The sequence below is a fragment of the Mercenaria mercenaria genome, chromosome 4 (genome assembly GCF_021730395.1).
Source record: "Mercenaria mercenaria strain notata chromosome 4, MADL_Memer_1, whole genome shotgun sequence".
Lineage (NCBI taxonomy): Eukaryota > Metazoa > Mollusca > Bivalvia > Venerida > Veneridae > Mercenaria > Mercenaria mercenaria.
In genome coordinates, this window is record NC_069364.1 from 19,822,131 (window position 1) to 19,846,038 (window position 23,908).

A 23,908-nucleotide genomic window follows, 5' to 3' on the forward strand; every position below is an offset into this window, starting at 1 on the left:
TGTACAGGATGGAACAAAGGAAGAGAAATCCGATAAAGATTCTGCAAGTAAGGATGGAAAGGTAGATAAACCAGATGGAAAGCCAGCTGGAAAAGATGGTGGAAAGGAAAAGGGGGCCAAAGATGCAAAGGAAAAAGGTAAAATGCTTTTTAGTAGGGCATAGACTTTTTCTATATATTTCAAACTATTCAAAGTGTAAATAAGGAATCTACAATTTGTTTCAAGTAATAGTGGTGAATTATTTTCATTTTTTATGCTAAGTCAAAAAGAATCATCTTGTGTTTAATTGAGAAACGAAAGATTAAAGTTCGGTAACTTCATTTTATTCCCAAGAAGGAAGAAATATTTTAATATTTTCATAATCAGTCTGTAATTATTGTAAGCTTGTCCAGTCAAAACACATCGTGCCTCAACTGTATCTTTCAAATTTTTCAAGGGAACTTTACACAAATGTTAAGCATGATTAGTATGCGTGTCACTGTGTAGATTACTTGTAACATCTCTTGTTTTGTACATTTTTCGGTCCTTATTTACCGGTTATATTTAGCTTTCATTTGGTTACACTTCTCTTACAGAAAAGGGAAAAGATGGTAAAGATAAGAAGGGAGATAAGGACAAGGACAAAAAAGGAGAAAGTAAGTTGTCTTCTCTTGATTCTTTACAATAGAAAAGGCAGAAATTTGTTTGCAGTGCTACTAAATGGATTTTGTTTAATTACTAAACAGGTATGCTCTTGATAGCTCTTTTCTTGGGATAAAAGGATAGTGAAAGTTGAAATCTAGTTCATAGCATTATATTGAGAGTAAAGTTCAGTTTTCTAAGGAGAAGCAGTCTTTTAATTTTAGGACTTTTCATTGCCGTTTCAGTATATCTTAATATAATTTAACTGCTGAATCCAGTAAATTTTGCCTATCAGTAGAAAAGGATTGTTCAGTGTTTTTTGCCTAACTGTAGAAAGCGACAGTAAATTGGAGAAATCACCATCATTGGTGTTTCTTGACATGGGTGAGATCTGGTGTTTTCACAACACTAGAAGTCATTTTTTGATACCAAAAATGCACCATTACAATATCACAAGTTTATTAAATGCCTTCAATTGCTTTACATGTAGATTGTTTTACACTTAATTTCAACAGAATTTTAAGTTGAAAAGTTGAAACTTGTCACCCCCAAGCTCTGTTGTAATTCCTTTGTACCTTATTTCAATTATTTATAATTTTTGAAAAACATTTGAGCTGCGCCATGAGAAAACCAACATAGTACATTTGCGACCAGCATGGATCCAGACCAGCCTGCGCATCCGCGCATTCTGGCCAGAATCCATGCTGTTCACTAACAGTTTCTCTAATACCAATAGGCTTTGAAAGCGAACAGCATGGATCCTGACCAGACTGTGCGGATGCGCAGGCTGGTCTGGATCCATGCTGGTCGCAAATGCACTACGTTGGTTTTCTCATGGCGCGGCTAAAATTTTATTCTTTGACAAACCCTGATACAGCAGTGTTGCTTCTTCTTTAAAGTTTCTTGCATCTAAAGTTATTTTTCCCTGTCCGTGAAAACGTTTTAAAAGATCTACGTAAATATCAACATAAATACCCTTCAACTTCCTCTTTAAGTTATGCTTCATTTACCTAATGTTGTTGCAGACATAGAATTTGGCTCTAAGCGAGGACAGAGCCGTCTCGGCTCTAGTCGTAAAACCATGAGCAGTCGACTTGATGTCGATTTTGGTAAGGAAATGAAAACACAGTATAGTAATGCGTTGTGCTTCTTGTGCATGTCATGCGCTTTATGGCGGAGAAATGCAAATCCTGCTTTTTAGCAAAATGTTTTTAAACCAGTCTTAGATTTTCGATGTTAGATTGTCACCAAGTATTTATCCTTAATTGATACATAATGCAAGGCTTTTCTGCTGAAATGAAAACAAAATGAAAGGAATTCTGTGTAAAAATTTATTATTTGTAAATAAAGAATACTTTGAATAATAAATGGGTCAATGTAATGATGTGTACATATAACTGTATGTTTAGCCACATAAATAGCCGAACCTTGATATACCAAGTAATAATTGCTATTGTACGAATGCTATACTAAATTATAATATAGAATTGTTTTACTACTAGACCTATAAATAATAGCAGAGTTTGTGCATAGCCGCAGATGTTCAAGTTATCATAATATACTCTATAAACCTATTTTTCTCCTCCAATCAGCGATTCACATATGTACCTCAAGACCATCAAATATATTTATGTATTTGCTACAATATATTGCATATTGGATGATGCAGTGACCTGGATTGAATTCCCATGTTATCTTAATAAAAATCATTTCCCAATGAAAGTATCTGCATGAAATTCAACATGTGTACATGTTTGTTATGATGTTTCTGTAAACATTTTATAGATGAAATTGTGTGTCCATTTATATGAATTCGTTTTTAACTGTAGAATAAGTAGAATTTGCTTGGTAATACTAGGCATTTTTGAGCTTGTACCCATCTGAAAAATGATTCCGGCTTGTCCAGTATACTTTTTAGAATGGGTACTTGTCCAGAAATAACATTTTATCGTACAAAACTATTGTCCAGTGTTTCACTTTAACCTTACTCGTGCTGTTTGGAAGGAAATGGTCTTTGGAGCTGTTTGTTATAAAGACATGTGAAATGATTAAAGAACAAATACTCCAGTAATGAATTCATCCTTAACCTTCAGCCTGCTGGTGGCAAGTGATTCTGCCTTTGTGACCAGTGCAGACCAAGATCAGCCTGCATATCCGTGGTCTGCACTGTCGCTTTTTAGTCAGTAAATTTTCAGTGAACACCCCTTCGAATCATAAATAGTATTGCCCAAATTGAATGATGGACCAGTCTATTTTAGAAATATAGCAGGATAAAGTTTAAGAAGTTAGTTATTTGTTGCTGAACTAATTTTGCAGGAGACAAGCGCGGTGCCAGTAGTCGGTTAAGCAATCGTACATTTGCGTCAACCGATACTTTTGGTATGTAAAATACATGTAGAGAGGTTTGCGCTGAACAGTTATTTATCATATGATATATATTCATATATTCTCTTCACTTTTATGCTATTATCTTTCCTTAGATTCTTCACAATTCTTTGGGTTATTTAGTAAACTAGAATAAAGAATGAAATTCTTCTAAAGTTCACTTAAATCCGTTTCTTCCAACTAAAACAACAAACAATTTAAAAAAAAAAAATCATTTGCTTAAGGTTGTAAGCGTACGATGTAGCAGATAATTTTTTATTTTTATAGGTTAGGCATAACATTAAGGAGTTTAGAGAAGCATAGCTTTAAAGAGGGCATACATGATTTCTTTTTTCTTTGGGGAATGGATTAGGTGAAGTTAATTAGGAAAAAAAGTTTATAAAATAGAAAGTGAAATAGATGATTATGTATATTGGTGTTCTGTTGTAATGGTAAGTGTCTTGTAGTAAATTTGTCTGTTACTGTGAAGGCAAACACACAATATCTTGCTTATTTTTGTATGAAAAAGCCAACATGTGAAATACTACAAAAGTTATGGTTAGAAAATTGTTAGAAAATTGTTAGAAAAAAAAAGACATATCGACAGAGATAATTTGAGCCGCATCATGAGAAACTCAACATAGTGGCTTTGCGACCAGCATGGATCCAGACCAGCCTGCGTATCCGCCAGTCTGGTCAGGATCCATGCTGTTCAGTAACAGTTTCTCTAATTGCAATAGGCTTGAAAAGCAAACAGCATGGATCCTGACCAGATTGCATGAATGCGCAGGCTGGTCTGGATCCATGCTGGTTGCAAATGCACTATGTTGGTTTTCTCATGGCGCAGCTCATTTCTTATTGCTGATTTTACATTCATCTATTTATTATACAACATTTTACCAAGAAATGCATGCAGACATACTTTTATTTATGTTACATGAATAAGCATACACCCCTACATATGAATAGAGTGAATTTCCTAGCTGTATTTATGAATGCATTGCAAATAGGCGTGACATGTATCAAAATGTATTTTGTATGCACCTATATACTGCTCCTGTAATTTTGTTTGTTACTATTATTTTATTCATGTATGGAATTTTTTCTTCTCATATTATTTTTGGTTACAAGATAAAATTAGTCAGAGGTTATAAAGCTGAGTTTGGAAACCAGTCTATAAAAAATCCAAAATCTGATTGGTTGTTGAGAAACCAGTCTATAAAAATCCAAAATCTGATTGGTTGTTGAGAAACCAGTCTATAAAATCCATCATCTGATTGGTTGTTGAGACACCAGTCTATAAAAATCCAGCGTCTGATAGGTTATTGAGAAACTAGTCTATAAAAATCCAAAACTTGATTGGTTGTTGAGAAACCAGTCTATAAAAATCCAGCATCTGATTGGTTGTTGAGAAACCAGTCTATAAAAATTCAACATCTGATCAGTTGTTATTGAGAATGATAATGTTACATTCTGTTTGGAGACTGGTCACGAAATTCAAATTTATAACCTCGGAGTTAGGTCTGTTATAACATGCACATTTTGAGATGTGTGTCACTTCAGTGCTGTGAGTAATTATGTTGTTAGAAGGGTTTTATACTCTAATGTGTTAATTGATCCCAAAACTGTCCAAAGGAATTATTTTAAAACTGATGTGTCATAAAGTCAGTAACTTTTGTGAGTTATAAATAGAGGGGTAAATGTTTGCATTGTGCTTGATGTCTATATCAGATTATGCTTACATGCTAATTTTCAGTTCTTTCAGACATTTGATTGTTTATGTAAAAACTGATACAAATTTTCTCAACAGGATTTGAATGACTCATCAAGTGACTGGCATACTTATAGTTTAAGCAGCAGGGTCAGCATGGTGGTGTGGTAACCGGTCCGTGTGGTAGGCCAGAACATGGAACAGGAACCAGCAATTGTTGTTTTAAGATAGTTTACTGACTAGCATGGTTATGTTTTCAGAAGAATCTAGAACCCGGGGTTCAAGTCGTATGTCTATACAAAGTAGGAGTGATTTGTACGGAGGTATCGTTTGTGTAGAGTGGGATATGGATTTTATTACAAACAGATTCCTTTGCCTTCATTTTACCCTGCAGAAATTTTATATAGTTTTTTATTTTACTACTATAGAATTTTTGTTTTCCATTTTATTGAACTGAATTTAATCAGAATCTGATATTGACAAATTATATGTTCATTCTGATGAAAATTTACATTTTTTTATTATCTAGCATATTTATATCCCCACAAAACAATGTTTGGGTGGGGGGGGGGGGGCTATATAGGGGTGAACTTGTTGGTCTGTCTGTCTGTTGGTCTGTTGGTTTTCATGGTTTCTGGACAATAACTCATGAAAGGCTTGACCTATTTAAATAATCTTTGGTACGCAGGTGTAACATCAGAAAAATACAGGTCAAATTCAACTTTGAGGTCAGTAGGTCAAAAGTCAAGGTCACAGTGACCCTGAACAGTTACATGGTTTCCAGTTTATAACTTGAGAATGCTTGAGCCTAGGATAATAAAATCTTTGTACACAGGTGTAACATGATAAAATACAGGTCAAGTTCGACTTTGAGGTCACTAGGTCAAAGGTCAAGGTCACAATGACACGAAACAAACCGTTTCCGGATGATAACTTGAGAACGCTTGGGCCTAGGATCATGAAAATTGATAGGAAGTTTGGTCATGATCAGTAGATGACCCCTAATGATTTTGAGGTCAGTAAGGTACAGGTCAAGGTTACATTGACCCGGAACATTTAAACAGTTTTTGGACAATAACTTCAGAATGCTTGGGCCTTAGACTAAGGATCATAAAACTTAATAGGGAGGTTGCTCATGACCAGCAGATGACCCTGTTGATTTTAAGTTCAAAGGTCAAAGGTCAGGGTGACCCAGAACATTTAAACTTTTTCCAGACAATAACTTGAGTAGCTTGGACCGAGAATCATGAAACTTCATAGGGAGGATGATTATGACCAGCAGAGGACCCCTAATGATTTTGAGGGCAGTAGGTCAAAGGTAAAGCAAGTTCGGCTTTGACATTGGCTTAGCTCTGTGACAAGGCCATATTGTGGAGGTATAATTCGTCACTTCTGTGACAGCTCTAGTTTTAGTATATTTTAGAATGTTGAAATAGTGATTATTAGTTTATGATTTTATTTTGATTATTTTTTTATGTTTTTTGTTGAACAGCAAGTGATAACTTTTAACAAATAACAAAGACTACAATATTATGTGTCTTGTCACTTTGAAAAGGATCAACTTGCAGACTGATGCTTTATTTAGAACAGGCATTCAAAAATAATAAACGGGTTATGATTTCAGTAGTTTGTGTGCACATATCTGTACTTAATTTCTATACAAAATTCTTAGCATCTTGGTGTTAATTACTACAAACTTAGACGTACAAATAAATTTTGAAAGCTTAATTGAGTGAAAATCATGAACTTTGACACCTCCGATGCTTATTTGAATAAAGAATGAAACGTTTCATGTATGCATATACCTACTTCATGACATTACAGAGTCACAAAAATAATGATCTGGTAGGTCAGGATTACATTATTCTTTTATTGCAGTAGTTTTTAAATTACCAATAAATTTTTCTTTTTCATAAAATTCAGCCAGATGCGTTATGGTCCTTTTCATCTTGGTGGCTATTTATAGTAATAATCATGCTATGTATGAGAATTAAATGAGCCACACCATGAGAAAACCAACGTAGTGCATTTGCGACCAGCATATATCCAGACCAGCCTGGTCATCTGCGCAGTCTGGTCAGGATCCATTCTGTTTGTTTTCAAAGCCTATTGCAATTAGAGAAACGATTAGCGAACAGTATGGATCCTAACCAGACTGTGCGGATGTGCAGGCTGGTCTGGATCCATGCTGGTTGAAATTGCACTATGTTTGTTTTCTCATGGTGCGACTTATTTTCTTTGGTACAGAAATTTGTTTCACTTGTCTTTAGGTGATATATTAGTTGTGGTTGTGTCAGTTTCTCTGTGTGTTTTCTGACTGCTTACTTTCAGTTTGTATCAGAGCTTTAGTAAATTGTTATCTTATCTCTACATAACTTGCTTTCTGGTCATTAATTCACCTTTGGCTTCATAGTGGTGTTTTGTTTCACAATGGAAATGTTTAGAACAGTTCATATATATGTATAACAAGATACGATCACAGCTTGAAGCTGCTGTAATAGTATGAAATATGCAGAATGGCAACAGGAGATAATCTCACTAAGCTAGTGTCACCGCATTATGTTATTGAAGTGTTTGGTGACTTGATCACTCGTGATAAAATCAACAGACACTTATTAAAGTATTACACTGGCGATACGGTCAGCACGTAATAAACCGAATCTGGTCCAATTTTCAAACAACAACTGCTGATTTCTCGGACTTCCAATCATAAATTCATTACTTCCCCAAGTAGAAAATACTAAAAACATTTTAAAAAAACACCATTATCATTATAAACAAACGATCTGATAGAAAGGTTTTCATGACACAAATTTGTAATAACTTCAGTAGTTTTAGGTTGTGACATCTGTAATGTGACATCTGTAATTTACAGACTTACAGTTAAGCTCTTCTCTGTTTACACACTGCTTACTGGGCAAACTGTATGATACTTTGCTTCAGTTAAAACAGTAGTGTATTTTAACAGTAACATAGACATGAATAGAAAGTGTTTATCAGTTTAATAATGTGAAAGATACTTCTATAATGATACAGAATATTTTGTTGTTGTTGAACTTGCTGTTGATCTAGCTGAACCAGGCATGTTATTGTAACAGGAACTGGGTACCATTTGTTTTGTCTGACCAGTGTGTTATAAAGAAATATTGAATGAAAAATCCATTTTGTTAATTAATGAACTTTTGCTACAGGTATGCTAAGGATCATAGTTATCATTGGTTAATTAATTTTGCCATTATATATTTGGGTTACATAGTTGTCAGTAGCCGTACTGAAATATTCTTGAGAATTTTGCTTCACAAAGATAATGGTTAATATACATGAATGTTTCTGATTCACAAGTTGCACTGTAGATGTAAAAATTAGCAAAAATTCAAACAGTTGCCAATATAACATTATCTACAGTATATCAAAAACTAATTAATTTGAACATTAAAGTGAACATATGTGACCAAAATGTGTGATTTGCCAGTATATTTTAAAAGTACTGTCATAAAAAAGTGACAATATTCAAAGGAAGATGAATGTTATCATTTTGTGTAAGTTGCATCAAGTCTTCTGCTCCTTTTTACTGAATTAGAAACTTACTTGTTCTATTAAAGGTATTTCAAACATTGATTGCTGAATAGAAAAATGGTAGCGGACCTGTTTTACAACTAGACAATTTTCGTCCGATTACGTAATCTCCAAATTCTATTTAGGAACTTTTCAGACCTTATTGCAGCTCAGTCAAACTTGGCTTTCCATACCTGTCAGGAAATTTGCATATTACGTAATGGAAGTACGTAATGGAAATTGCCAGTAACAATTACAGTCTATTACAGTAAACCTTTATTTCAGTAAACTACTGCTTGCAGAATTTTTAGAATTACTCTGTGCTTAGTATTACAATAGTGAAGGGGTATTTGTATAAAATTTTTAAATTAAATGTAGATCACTTTTTAGCTCACCTGAGCCAAGGCTCATGGTGAGCTTTTGTGACTGCTCAATGTCCGTTGTGTGTCGTCCGTTGTGTGTCCGTCAACATTTTCTAAAAAAATCTTCTTCTTGAAAACCACTGGGCAGAATTACACCAAACTTCACAGGAATGATCCTTGGGTGTCCCTCTTTCAAAATTGTTCAAAGAATTGAATTCCATGCAGAACTCTGGTTGCCATGGCAACCAAAAGGAAAAACTTTAAAAATCTTCTTATCCAAAACCACAGGGCCTAGGGCTTTGATATCTGGTGTGTAGCATCATCTAGTGGCAGCTGTCCGGTGGTCCTCTACCAAGATTGTTCAAATTATCCCCCTAGGGTCAAATATGGCCCCGCCTCCGGGGTCACATGGTTTATATAGACTTATATCGGGAAAACTTTGAAAATCTTCTTGTACAAAACCACATGGCCTAAGGCTTTGATATTATGTATGTAGCATCATCTAGTGGTCCTCTACCAAGATTGTTCAAATTATCCCCCTATGGTCTAATATGACCCCGCCCGGGGGGGTCCACTTTTACTGCAGAAAAAGTTTAAAAATCTTCTTTTCTGAAACCACAAGTCTTGTGCCTTTGACATTTGGTTTGTAGCATTGTCTTATGGTCCTCAACCAGAATTGTTCAAAATGTACCCCTGCGGTGAAATGAGGCCCTGCCCCGGGGGTCCCAAGTATTATACTTATATAGGAAAAAAACTTTAAAAATCTTCTTGTCTAAAACCACACAACCTAGGCTTTTGATATTTAGTATGATGCATTGCCTAGTAGTCCTCTACCAAAATTTTTCAAATTATGCCCCTGTGTTAAAAGAGGCCCCGCCCAAGGTCACTTAGTTATTATATGAGTTATATAGGAAAACAAACTTAAAAAATTATCTGATCCTATTTCCAAGACTGTTTAATTATAATTACCTGATGACCCCAAGTAATATGATGTCACTTGACTGTGACCTTGACCTGCTGACCTACTTTCTTGTTTTTTAAGATACAACCTTGAAATTATGATGACATACACAGTTTTACACACCCATCGTAAAACTGAATTTCATTGACCATGTAATATGATGTCACTCGACTGTGACCTTGACCTGCTGACCTACTTTCTTGTTTTTTAAGATGCAGCCTTTAAATTTAGATGACATACACAGTTTAACACACCAATCGTAAAACTGAATTTCATTGACCATGAATGTGACCTTCTGACTTTCTTTATATTATAGCGTCAGTTTGACATTTGAAACATGTAGCTCATTATTACTCAGGTGAGCGAACCAGGGTCATCACAACCCTCTTGTTATCATTTTTAAGGTTAAGGGCTTTATGAAATTTCACTTCACTTTTCACCGTTTTGTGATTAAAAAAAGAGCTTTTCTGTAAAATAAATGGCTTGATTCTGTCTGAATTTCTTCATTTCTTAAAGGAGCTGGAAATAGGACTTTGAGTAGGTTTGGACCGAGCCGTACGGAAAATGGTATGGTACAGGTATTCACTTGTCATAATGTGCTTTTAGTGTTGCTGAAGGGGTAAATAAATATCTGACCTTAATTATAAAAGGAAGTAATTTTATATTACGGATGTATGTTGCGGATAGGTTTTGCAAAAGTAACAATACTTATGTATGCGTTTTTTTTTATGTTGAAAACGCCTTCATCAGGATAATACACATACATTATAATAATTTTTTTTTTATATTATGGATGTAAAGTGTTAAAACTACTTGGAACTTGTGGAAGGCAGTTCATGGTGCAAAGTGTAGTGAATTGTCAATAGGTTAGAGGTAGATGCGTTGTCTTTAGGAGGTTTATGGTGAAAAAAGTAATTACCTTCCATTAACATGAAAGTATTTAGAATGTTAACTACTTATTTGATTTCAATAGGAGTTTTAGTTTTACATTTCCTTTTAATTATTATCAGGATATTTCAAAATTATTTCAACAAAAAGTAAATTTTAGAACTGGGTACAGCTTTGGGATTTGGCTTTTGGGTATTACAATGGATAATTCTGAAAACTTGCATCAGCTGAATACTGGTATAGAACTGTAAGTTCACATTGGCACAGTGTAATTGAGTTAATATTAAATTCATATCATTTATTAGGCAAAGTATGTTTATTGAATTTATAGTTATGCTATGCTAATTGATAGGAAAATCAGACTTCTATAATACCTTCAAAATAATGAAGTTCTTACATGTATTAAGTGCTCACTGAGCAAAAGTAAATGAAAGTGATCAGACATTAAAGTTTTATTGCCCAAAATCAGAAGTAAAAGTAGGAAAATATTGGAAGGGAGATTAACTGTTTATAATTGAAGGCAGGGTAGTACAGGCAAACAGTAACATGCAGTTACCTTGTCAGTGAGGAGAATGATAATGTTACATCTAGTGAATCAAAAGCTTTGGTGAATAGCTTAATTCTTTCAACGACAACCACAAGCTGTTGTCATACACTCTGTTTGGTAGCCAAAAGTTCGGTGCAGCGACAACCTCAAACTTTTGTCTTGTTCCTGTTTGTTTCCTTGGCAACTCCAAACTGTTGTAATACCTTTGTTTCCATGCCATTGGTGATGATCATGCTCTGTTGTCATACACTTGATTGTTTAAATGCCAGCCAAAAGCTGTTAGCATACACACATTTGTTTTCTATGAGCAGTGATTGTTTCAAGGGTAACAAACTAATCATAATCTGTTGTCATTTATATTTGTTTCCATTTGCAAACATGCTTTAGTCTTATTCCTGAACGTTTCCATGGTTACCATCGGCTTTTTTATGTACTTGATGAGCTAAGTAAAAGATTGTGAATTCAGTATTGTGCTGTGATATTTTATTATTAATATGATCTAGAATAGCAGAAAAACTCTATGTCTGAACTCATTCTGTCGTTCACAAATCAGTCTAAACTGTGAAATCACGTCAAATATTATGATGGCTGCCAGAAAGTCTGTTTCAAGTAGACATGGCGAGACGTAATCACAAAGTACCACCATGAGTATAATAATTACTTCAATTCAGCTGTACCTTAACTTTATTTTGCAGTTTTCTGGAATAGTATTAAAATATATTTTCATGGTGTAGCAATTTCATAATTTCAGATTGAACATGTAACTATCACTATTGAATGTATTTCTTTGATGATGATGATGATGATGATGATGATAATTAATACAGACTGATTTTAAATGCCATCAAAGCTGGTCATTTGTCTTACTGATTTTGTCACAAAGCCAGTTTTAATTAATGCAAAATGAAAATCTTTTTGTCTAAACTTTTATTAATTTATTTTATAACATCACGTTAGATGCTCCAAAAAGAGGTACAAGTCGCATGGGTGGAGCTAGTAGGCTTGAAAATGGTATGTTGAAATCTTTCCAATTAAAATGCTTTGGTGCAATTTTCACAAGTTATTTGATGAAATGCAAGAATTTTCAAATGGTTATAAAAAGGTCAATTGTAGTCCCATACAGTATGGTAGAAAGTCCTTCAGTAATAATATATATATTGATGGGTTGCCAGGAAATCTGAATTGAACTTCCAGTTGTAAGTCTCAAGTTTTTACTTGTAGTCATGGAATGTTTTTACAAACTTGTTAGGTGAATTCATGAACTGTTGCATTGCAGTGCAAATAAATTATGATGTCTGTAGTAGTCCTATATAAGGATCAAATTGTCATTCAAAGCTGTTGTTGTTGTTGTTTTGTTTTGAGAATATAAACATGAAACTCTGCTTATCTAATAATAGTTGGGAAGAAAAAGAGTTCTGGTGCTTTGTCAAAAAAGCCGTTTTTGCCGGTAGTTGAGGATATGGAGGAAGATATCATAGACAGTGATGATAGTCAGGGTAACCATGGTGTTGTCATGGCAACCGAAATGTCGTGCTGGTTTCACTATGTTTGAAAATTGTTGTAAATAAATATCTCACATTCAGTTGATATTCCAGCCTGTATGTGCACCTTCTGTCAAAATCATTCACACTCACTGAACTGTAAAAATATGTCACTGAAATATATGTGCAGTCTTTTTGTAATTTTTATGTTGAATAGTTAAGAAATGATATGTATGTTGAAAACTGTTTTTACATTACTTTGTATAAAAATGTTAAATGATATTTGTACAATAAGAAACCTTTACAAGCTAATTAAATTATTTAATGTAGAATTGTAACTAACATTTAACGTGGTATTTTCTGGAGAAATGTATATTGATACCATGTACCACTAACTTGAAGATTCATTTAGTTTGATGTTGATGCTTATTTGTATAAGATGGGCATGCCTCCAGACGAAGTCACAATGTCAAATTTATTAGGAAAGATTTTTTACTGTGTTACTTATAACTGCAGTAGTGTATTATTTATGAATACTGCCTAAGACTTACTGAATAATTTATTTGGGGGGAGGGAGGTGGGGTGCACATAGTTTTGCCCTTGTCTGTACATCTTGTTCTATTCATCCTAATTAGTGTTGTATATATCTCAAAAAAGCATTTTAGCTAAAGTCATCAGTCCTCACAGGATTGTTATTCAGCATGTGAAGTTGTGCACCTGTTGTTTTAATTGGGATTTCACAAAGCCAGACCAGAGTTATGGCCCATGACTAAGTCAAACGTGTGCATATACAGTGACAGGAGTGGGGGCACCAGTATCCTGTGGACACACCTCTAGTTTCTTTTTCATTTTTAGTTTCTAAGAAATGGAAACACTTTAGACAATATTGACATAAGTCTTTTGGCATGCTCATTTGATTATATGTCTGTTTACTGAATTTATAATTTTTTCCGTTATTTTAGTGATTTCAGGAGTATTATACACTACCCTTTCAGATGACTTGAATCAAGGTTTACAGTTTTTTGACGGCCTGTAGTTACAAATGTATTATGTTACTAGCCTCTGAAATAAATAGATTTTTCTGTATTTTGTAGAAGAGAAGACCCTGGATGAGACACCAATTCCAGAAAATCCCGAGGTTGTGATTTTTGCATCGTATAGAACTACTCCCAAGTACCCTGTGAAAGTATCTGTTCTAGGAGAAAATGTAAGTGGTATTGTAGAATTTATACTGAATGAAAAGATTTTAACGGACACTAACCCTTACCCTGCTATACTTCTATAATGGACTGGTCCATCTTCCAATATGGGCAGTACCATTTATCATTTGAAGGGGTGTTTACTAAAAATTTACTGACTGAATAGCGAACAGTGCAGACCATGATCAGACTGCACGGATGTGCAGGCTGATCTTGGTCTGCACTGGTCGCAAAGGCTGAATCACTTGCTGCCAGCAGGCTAAGGGTTAAGCATCAAGTAAAATAAAAAAGCGGTTGTGACTTGACTAATTCATCTCATAAACTTATTTTAGAATAAAAAAATGCAGTTAACATCTACAAACATATTTTCATTGATCATTATTGCTCAGAACCAAAACTGTGAATCGGTTTTTAAGAAAAAAAAATGATTTTCAGAATTTAAGAAGTGAATCCTTTCACTTACATCTTTGGTCTATATACCTTGCTTAACTTTTAGTCTGATGGCGGCAAGTGATTTTGCCATTGCGACCAGTGCAGACATCTGTTCAGGCTGATCCCGGTCTGCACTGTTCGCTATTCAGTCAGTAAATTTTCAGTGAACACCCCTTTAAATAATAAATGGTACTGCCCAGATTTAATGGTGGACCAGTCCATTTTAGAAATATAGCAGGGTAAAGGTTAAATGGTTTGGTGAGGCCCAGGTAGAAAGGTTCATAGATATTGTGGTTACTGGTATTCTATATCTGTTTTGCAGATGCATTGTTCCTAGGTAGTTGCTCACAAATTTTAAAGAAGAGTCCAGATAGATTAGGGAAGTGTTTCCATGAAGTGCATTGTGCTGATAGATAGGGTAAAGGTTAAATATTAAAGCATCTCAGATGAATTACCATAGACACTTCCACCTAAGTGATCCTAATACAACTACAGCAAAACAAAAGAGGGATGAAGCCAAAACTGGTTGAACTTTCAAACTTTTACATTGTCTTGTATCTACAGGGATTGTTGTGGTTTTAATATAGAGGAGTGCTATATTCACCACTTACTGTTAGCATGAATACAGCTGTAGCAAATATTAGAAGAAAATTTATAAGATCTAAGAGACAGTTGGGATATGAGAAACTCTGAACTTCTGTTTTATAAGTTTGAATCCCAAAATAAATGTTTCTTTTTTGGTAAATTTTTACACAACCCACCTGTCATAACAGACCAAGCATTTCCTCAGTCAGTCCTATGTGCTAGAGAAATTACTGGTCTCTGTTGTGTTACCTTATCAAGTTTTGATAACTGCATTGCTTTCTATAATCTTTTCAACACATTATTTTACAGGCTGATGCTAGTGAACGTTTACGTCAGAATGGTCTTTCACACATGTACCCCCATCCAGTGCTCATCACGCAAACACGCTCCTGCCCGCTGGAACCCCCACCCCCACCAGAGAAGATTCCTGCTTGGAAATTGATAAGACCCCGTAAAAAGAAGACAACACCCTCGGACGAACCTGTTTGTAAGTTTAGAAACTATTTTTTAAATGCAAAATATTATTTTCATTTAACAAAATTGAGCCGTGCCATGAGAAAATCAACATAGTGGGTTTGCGACCAGCATGGATCCAGACCAGCCTGCGCATCCACGCATTCTGGTCAGGATCCATGCTGTTTGCTTTCAAAGCCTTTTGCAATTCGAGGGCTGAGCGCGAAACTATTGTATCTTCTTCTTTATTTATATACAGTTACAATAGTTTCGCGCTCAGCCCACGAATTAGAGAACCTGTTAGCGAACAGCATGGATCCTGACCAGACTGCGCGGATGCGCAGGCTGGTCTGGATCCATACTGGTCGCAAACCCACTATGTTGATTTTCTCATGGCGCGGCTCAAATAATTTTAAAGCTTAAAACAAAATCAAGAGAACACAATTAATGTAATCAGTTCACTTTTTCACAAGATTTTTATGTAAATTTTATGTCTATTTGGCTTGCTGCCATAGAGATAGCAGAAGATTATGCAGAGGTCATGAAATCATTTTCCGACTGACATGTATGTTCTGTGTTACACCGTGCTTTGTGCGATTTTACCTTTGATTCATGTAGAGAAGTTTTCATTTACTTGAAGAGACCAAGTTATTTCTGGTATGAATTGTAGGGATCCTGTTGAGAATTGGTGCAACACATCAAACAGAATTTTTCATCATACTGTCAAAAAAAGAAATGAAATAACATTGAGCGATTAGATACGTAGTAGGTTTCGGTATATCATATTTTGAAATTTTCTATTTCAGCTGAGCCGGAGCCTCCAAAACCTATACAGTGTCTAGAGATTACCTCCCCTTTTGTCAACTATAAAGTTAGTCCTGTGCCTATACCTACAGATACGTAAGTACATTTTTATGCCCCCACTTTGGGGGTGGGGCATATAGATTTGCCCTTGTCCTTCCGTCCGTCCGTCCTTCCAAGAATGTTGTGTCGCGCCTAGCTCAAAAGTATTTGACGTAGAGTCACAAAACTTAACAGGAATGTTGGTCAGCATGTGTAGTTCTGCACCTGGGGTTTCGTGTCCGTATTCATTCAGTCATGTAGGACTTACATCCCCTGACTTTGTAAAAATTGGTCATTTTAGTGTTGTGTCGCGCCTAGCTCTGAAAGTATTTGACCTAGAGTCACAAAACTTTACAGGAATGTTGGTCAGCATGTGTAGTTGTGCACCTGGGTTTTCGCGTCCGGATTCATTCAGTCATGTAGGAGTTATGGCCCCTGACTTAGTAAAAATCGGTCATTTTAATGTTGCGTCGCGCGTAGCTCCAAAAGTATTTTACCTAGAGTCACCAAAGTTTACAGGAATGTTGGTCAGCATGTGCAGTTGTGCACCTGGGGTTTTGCGTCCGGATTCATTCCGTCATGTAGGAGTGATGGCCCCTGACTTAGTTAAAAATTGGTCATTTTAATGTTGTGTCACGCGTAGCTCCAAAAGTATTTGACCTAGTCACCAAAGTTTACAGGAATGTTGGTCAGCATATGCAGTTGTGCACCTGGGGTTTCGCGTCCAGATTCATTCAGTATTGTAGGAGTTATGGCCCCTGACCTAGGAAAAAATTATCATTTTAATGTTTTGTTGCGCATAGCTCCGAAAATATTTTACCTACAGTCATTACGAAGAGACAAAGTTGATCAGTGTCCTTCGTCATGTAGTGGGGGCATCTGTGTCCCATGGACACATTTCTAGTTGTACACAATTTTTGTTTCTTTAAGATGGTTCCAGTATCCTTAACTGAATTTTTATTGTTTTTTTGAAAATTGATAGCTAATAGATATCACTATTTAACATCTGATTCAAGGTCTGCGGTTATAAAGCTTTGAAACATATAAAAAAATGACCAAACTTCAAATTTACGCGAAAGTGAAAAGTATCTTGTTCAAGTGCAACATGACTGTTTTACATGGCCAGGATTTGCTTGAACCCCGGCTTTCTTTATGCTTTCTATACTAAGGTGGGTATTATGCTTACATAGGTCCCCATTTCAGTAACACAAGGACAAAACTCAAACAGGTCCATATTTCAGTCACACAAGGACAGAATAAACTTAAGTTTTTGCTTTTGTAGGCATAGACCCAAGTCAGCGCTTGAACGTGGTGGTACAAGGTCTCGGCCAGGAACCGGCAATGTAACATCTATTGAAGAAACAGATGAGAATGCACCAGAACCGGAACCAGCACCTCCTAAAGAAGAGCATGTAGAGGAGGTAACTCTTTATTGTTGTCAATTTGAGTAGTTATGCTATGAGTGTTTGGATGTGTTTAACTTTGAATAATTGAACAAAAACTACCATAGTTTATTGACATTGTAACTTGTTGTTGCTTTCATAACATTGTTTGTTGGTTCTGTAACATTTTGTTTCAATGTTTACTACATTAAACTCTTGTGAAAGCTTTTTAATGAGTTAGACTATTTATGTAAATTTGAAACTGTGATGATGCATGTTATGTTGTGAAGTGTTCTGGGCTGAGAACTAATGTTATATATGTATGGCATGTTGAATAAATTAGAAGTATTTATTTTTTCGCAAAATCTTTCCTAGTTTTTGCGAAAACTCGATATATTTTCGCGAAACTTTCTGGTTATCGTATGCAGAAATATGCCACCATATAGAAGAAAGATATTTTGAAGGTTTAAAGTTTTCCATCCATTAACAAGGCAAGTGAAGTCATGTACATTTTACCATTGCATGTGGTAGGAAAACTAATTGCTTTTTGTGTTTTGTTGTACCAGATGAGAACTTGCAGATATTCAAATGTATTTGCAATTTTTTTGTTGCTGAAAAAAACAGCTTCTTTGTTAAGAAGAAACACAAATCATTGCGTCAGTATAAAACAGTTGTAACTAATGTATTTAGGAAGTGTGAAGTTGAGCATTGGAGCAGTGTTTCAATGTAAAATTGTTGCAATTATTAATAAGTACACAGTTACAATATATATTGAGGCGATGTGTTGCTGTCTAACTGTGTTGTGATTGTTGTGCTGTGTGTATCTGTAGCTACCTCCAGTAGAAGTTGTCGAGGAGAAACCACTCACACCCTCCAAGGGAGGTAAAGGAGGACGTAAATCTGCCGGCAAGAAGGAGGCTGAGGTATTGATGTGATGTAACTTGATATAGAAAAAAATTCATGTTGTAGCGTAAGATTACAAATAATGAGATTGCTCATAAGTAGGAATTTTTTAGCTCACCTGTCACATAGTGACAAGGTGAGCTTTTGTGATCACCCTTCGTCCGTCGTCCGTCGTGTGTCCGTGCGTCCGTCCGTCCGTCCGTGCGTGCGTCCGTCAACAATTTCTTGTCTGCACGATAGTGGTTTCATTTATGATTTTATTTTAACCAAACTTGCACACAACTTGTATCACCATAAGATCTCGTTTCCTTTCTTGAACTGGCCAGATCCCATTATGGGTTCCAGAGTTATGGCCCCTGAAAGGGCCAAAATCAGCTATTTTGACCTTGTCTGCACTATAGCAGCTTTATTTATGATCTGATTTTTACCAAACTGGCACACAACTTGTATCACCATAAGATCTTGGTTCCTTTTTTGAACTGGCCAGATTCCATTATGGGTTCCAGAGTTATGGCCCCTGAAAGGACCAGAATTAGCTATTTTGCCCTTGTCTGCACAGTAGCAGCTTCATTTATAATTTGAATTTAATCAGACTTGCACAAAACTTGTGTTGCCATAAGATCTCAGTTCCTTTCTTGAACCGGCCAGATCCCCTAATGGGTTCCAGAGTTATGGCCCCTGAAAGGGCCAAAATTAGCTATTTTGACCTTGTCTGCACAATAGCAACTTCATTTATGATTTGATTTTAACCAAACTTGCACACAACTTGTATCACCACAAGATCTTGGTTCCTTTCTTAAACTGGCCAGATTCCATCATGGGTTCCAGAGTTATGGCCCCTTAAATGTCCAAAATTGGCTATTTTGGCTTTTGCAGCCATATAGAGACTTCATTTATGGTTTTATTTGATACACAAAACTTTCAAAATATCTTCAACAACAATAAATGGTGGATTCCATGACAAATCAGATCCAATCGTAGTTTCCAGAGTTATTTTATATCTGATTACCTCCCCTGATTGTAGTCAAAATGGATTTATATCAGTAAATACTTACAGGACTTATTTGAAATTTCATTATTGTCATTAGTTGGACCGAGCCAATCAGGGTAGATAACTATGGACTGATTTTATGTCAAATTACCTCCCTTTATTTCAAATTAAAATGGGTATATCTCCGTAACTAATGAAGATACTGATCTGAAATTTCATTTATGTCAACAGATTTATTTGGCAGATCCTTCTTTTATTAACTTACATTAATTTTCTTTTGAATTACTTCCCTTTTACGTTACTATAAATAGCCTATTTTTAGTAACTTTTTTATTATAGGCCGTAGGGAAAAACCGAGACCACTTTTCTGTGGTACAACATGGATGGTACCTCCAATTTTTAGGTGTATTTTGACATATCTATACCTTGTAAGAATTTTGTTTTTCTTTTTGGTTAAATTTCTTTCCATTGTTCCTGTCCTTTGGACTTAGATATTTTTTCTGAGGACCTTCTTGTCCTCAAGTGCAATGATAACAGGTGAGCGATATAGGGCCATCATGGCCCTCTTGTTTTCGATTTTTTGTCTAATATTAGTTTTGCAGGTTGATTAAGAATTTGTTTATTTCATCGTAAATGTATATACTGTAGAATCAGTGTGCAGAAATGGTCTGTCTATATGTCAGCTTACAAGTTCTTAGACACAATTTTATATTTAATAAAAAGCTTTACACATACAAGCATAATAAAAGTTATATAAAAAGATAAAATGGATGCTGATTTCTAGTTTGAATAGAAAGTTTAGTGTCTCTTTACTTCAAAAAACAAGTCCTCTGCTCATGTGAACATTTTGTGCCTGGCTATTTCTTAAAACAATATATTATTTTGAAAGAATTTTGGCAGCAATCCTTTTCATGAAAAGTTACAAGACTAGTTTGTTATTTCACTTTACCTGGAAAATTTTAGGCATCACCGAAAACTGATCGTAAATCCAGCAATAAAGTTGGGTCAGCAAAAGAGAAGGAACGTAGCAAGTCCATATCTAAACCAGGGTCGCGTGAAGGTAAACGTGAGGATGCAGGGACACCTAAACCAGAGAAATCACAAGGTATACTAATTATGTGTTTGTGCAATATCAGTTTGATTTTATCTTCCAGGATATACAAAAGATATGAATAACCGATACCGGTAGTTTTCACAAATTTCACTGCTAAATAGAAAAGAAAAAGAAACTATGTCACTTTTCTCAAAAGCACCTCTGGTTCAAATGAGATTTGCATACTTTATCTAAAGCCCAAGTCCAGGGAGCCAGAATCTGGTCTTTATTCTTAGACCAAAATACACTGCAAATGTTAAAATAGAAATTGAATCTATTGATATTTAGGTCTTAAGTGGTACCTTCTCACTGGTTTTTAGGAACAGGTTTAATTGTAGTACATGTGTATATTTTAAAATAGTGCTTAACTTTACAGCTGAACCTAAACCACCTGTACCATCAGCACAACCTAAGTTAGAGTCTCCTGCATTGGGAGATCAGGCTGGTGGTCTGGCGGTGCCACCAGAGAATGGGGAGGGAGAGGGTTCAGTCCACGAGGAGGAGACCCAAGAGAAAGAACAAGAGCCCGAAGAAATCCTAAAGCCCAAGAAGAAGTGGATGGATTTTGATCAGTTCTGTAGATGTTTCAAGTAAGTGTTTGAATATCCAAATGTGTTTGCTATTACCTTTTTTACTTGTTAAGTTGTAGTAAGTTTAAACTCTGTCATATAAAGAAAGAAAAGTTTTGGCACTCCTTTATGTAATAATGCGAAAAATTAAAAAGGACATGAACCTCAGCATATGATTGTTTGTTAGACATCTGTACAGGAAGGTTTTTTTAATTTTTTGCACTTAATGGAAGAATTATTGTGGTGTTCACGGGTAGTAGACAGCCGTGCCCGCATGGAATGGATAGAACAATCTTTATCCAGTCAAATCCACAGAATGTGTGATATTCACAATGTCCAATGTAGGCCAATACATTAAGTGTTGAATGCTAGCCAGGATGTCAGTAACAATCAAGAATCAAACTCGGGTCACTAGCACTGTTATCTGATTGACGCTTTAAAATGTAAGAGGAATTTTCTTTCTTTTTTATTTCCAGGACACTGTATATTTACCACAAGCCAAACACCTATCCGTGTTCTGTCAAACACTCTGATCTCAAGGTAAAAGAACTGCTGTTAGCATAATAACTTGTAAATATTTTGTGGTTGAAATATGCTTTTCACTAATATTTTGACCCATATATTCTTTTTTAATGTATAACAATTTTAAAAGATTTATAACATAACTACATGTGCATGTTTGCAGTTACATAATATTTGTATATTGTCATGTTTATTATGATCAAGAAAAACAAATGAGTGATTTTATAGATTGTACATTGTTCTTTAATTCTCAATTTAGTTACAGTGGAACTGGAAACTTCAATATTTTTCCATATTTACATCTTAACTTCATATTTGGGGTGTATGACAAAATTTTAATGTGTGTTTTTGCATTTATTTTTTTATCAAGGTCAAGATTGTCAATTTTATTGAGGCTATAGAACATTTATATAACATCCCTTAACGTTAACTTTTTGCATGAAGGCACTTTACTTGCGAACATTGCACCCAGGACCTTCAAACTTCACATGCTGATAGTACTTATTGAGTACACCACTCCTACTGACTTTGGGGTCACCAGGTCAAAGGTCAAGGTCATAGGGGCCGACGTTAACTTTTTGCATGAAGGCATTTTACTTGCGAACCACTTCACCCAGGACCTTCAAACTTTACATGCTGATAGTACTTTTATGAGTACACCAACCCTATTGACTTTGGGGTCACCAGGTCAAAGGTCAATGTCACAGGGGCCAACGTTAACTTTTTGCATGAAGGCACTTTACTCACGAACCACTTCACCCAGGACCTTCAAACTTCACGTACTGATAGTACTTATTGAGTACACCACCCCTACTGACTTTGGGGTCACCAGGTCAAGGTCACCAGGTCAAAGGTCAAGGTGCTGTGGAGGCATTTGTCACCATTAGTGACAGCTCTTGTTTTTTTCATACTTATGTACATGTTCAAAATAGGTCTGGAAACATACATTCAGTGTTATTGTTTAGAGATCTAAGTTATACAGAAAATGTATTTGTATCTATTTTACTTTAATTTCAACACTTCCCTTCATTTAGTTTTTAATCCTTCATGGTTTTTCTTGGTCTAGATGAGAATTTGCCAAAAAAAAAAATTGGAAGAATGTATTAATATGTATAGAGATAAACTAATACTTTCATAATGACTTGCACCACATTGATTTGCAGTATTAATTCATGCCAGTTACAATTCTAACCAGCTAACATATATATTTTATAAATCATTGAAGAAATTGGAGTTTAAATATCATCCTCACCAGGTTTGTGCCATATGTATATACATATATCAGTCAGACATTGTATATTTCTCAGGCTATGCTAAATTAGTTGCTAGACTTGAATTATTTTTTCCATGTGTACTGTTTTTTCAATTAATTATTTTTTTAATACATCATTTTTGGTTAGTAGAGTGAGTATAAGTCACATGAGGTTGTAAGTTCAATTCTGTAGTGAGGCAAAAGTTTCCAGCAGTAGGTTGACTTAAGACTTTACGTTAAAATTCATAGTCCTCCACCACTGATTCATGTGAGGATATTGTCAGGTATTTGTGGAGAACAAATTAGTTGCGACATGGAATCCATGAGTACTATATACATTAGAACAACAGTATTGAATCCATAAATTGACTGCCATCAGATAATTGAGTTACTGTTTAAAAAAAAAAAGAAAGATTTCATACAGAGCAAAATCTAGCAATTAATTTATAATGGCCAAATATATAATCAAAACAGCCATCTATTTTCATGAGCTTCCTTACACAACTGGTTAACAACAACTTTAATTACTCTAGAAGTTAATTTTTTAAGTGCTATTATTATGTAACCTTTTGCATACCTGTACCAGAATTTATATGTTGCATTTTTGGACTTTACTTGATAGATTATTACTGTTTTTGTTAACATATTTCAATATCAACTTTTTGTTTTTGTAGGTTCAGTATTTTTGCAAAGTTTTTGTTTTTGAAAATTTAGATTACGGTATGTTTTAAAGTTAAAAATTTAAAAGAAATCAGAGATGTTAACAAGAATGGTAAGTTTGCTCATGAAAATAGCAGAATTGATTGCTGCATGCTGTACATTATGGCTTTAGATTTTTTCTTGTGCCCAGGATGTAAATTCTTCACGTATAACAAGAGTGCTTAAATCTTGTAGATTTTAATAGAGCTACAGTTACAAAAGAAATGTTGTTTTTTGTTTTTTTTTAAGATTTTAAAAGGCTACATTTATTAAAGGAAGTTAGTCAGAAATAGTATCTGTTAAGGGGAGGTAAACAAATATTTTCTATTAAGGGGAGGTGATCAGAAATATGTTCTGTTTAAGGTACTGTCTTTTAAAGGGAGAAAATTAGAGACACTACCTGTTAAAGGAGCGTAAATCAGAAATGCCTCTGCTTAAGGTAGTTCTGCACGTTTGATAAACTGGAAGTGATGGCATAACGTCATTTATCCGGAA

At 35.1% G+C, this 23,908-nt stretch overlaps 1 protein-coding gene across 37 annotated transcripts in view; it reads left to right on the forward strand.

Annotated features, from left to right (window-relative positions):
• LOC128556235 (androglobin-like) overlaps positions 1-23,908 on the forward strand; it is a 156,811-nt gene that overhangs the window by 88,552 nt on the left and 44,351 nt on the right. For 29 of the 37 annotated variants that reach the window (XM_053540638.1, XM_053540640.1, XM_053540639.1 and 26 more), the window contains 12 exons: positions 8-137; positions 576-635; positions 1,647-1,730; positions 13,585-13,697; positions 15,016-15,193; positions 15,966-16,059; positions 17,285-17,423; positions 18,215-18,307; positions 20,242-20,383; positions 20,748-20,961; positions 21,417-21,480; positions 22,688-22,717. In XM_053540638.1, the coding sequence (XP_053396613.1) occupies positions 8-137; positions 576-635; positions 1,647-1,730; positions 13,585-13,697; positions 15,016-15,193; positions 15,966-16,059; positions 17,285-17,423; positions 18,215-18,307; positions 20,242-20,383; positions 20,748-20,961; positions 21,417-21,480; positions 22,688-22,717 (1,341 nt within the window). Of the gene's footprint in view, positions 1-7; positions 138-575; positions 636-1,646; positions 1,731-2,937; positions 3,001-4,956; positions 5,020-13,584; positions 13,698-15,015; positions 15,194-15,965; positions 16,060-17,284; positions 17,424-18,214; positions 18,308-20,241; positions 20,384-20,747; positions 20,962-21,416; positions 21,481-22,687; positions 22,718-23,908 lie in introns of all 37 variants that reach the window. The other 8 variants (XM_053540626.1, XM_053540637.1, XM_053540644.1 and 5 more) reach the window with 5 other exon arrangements.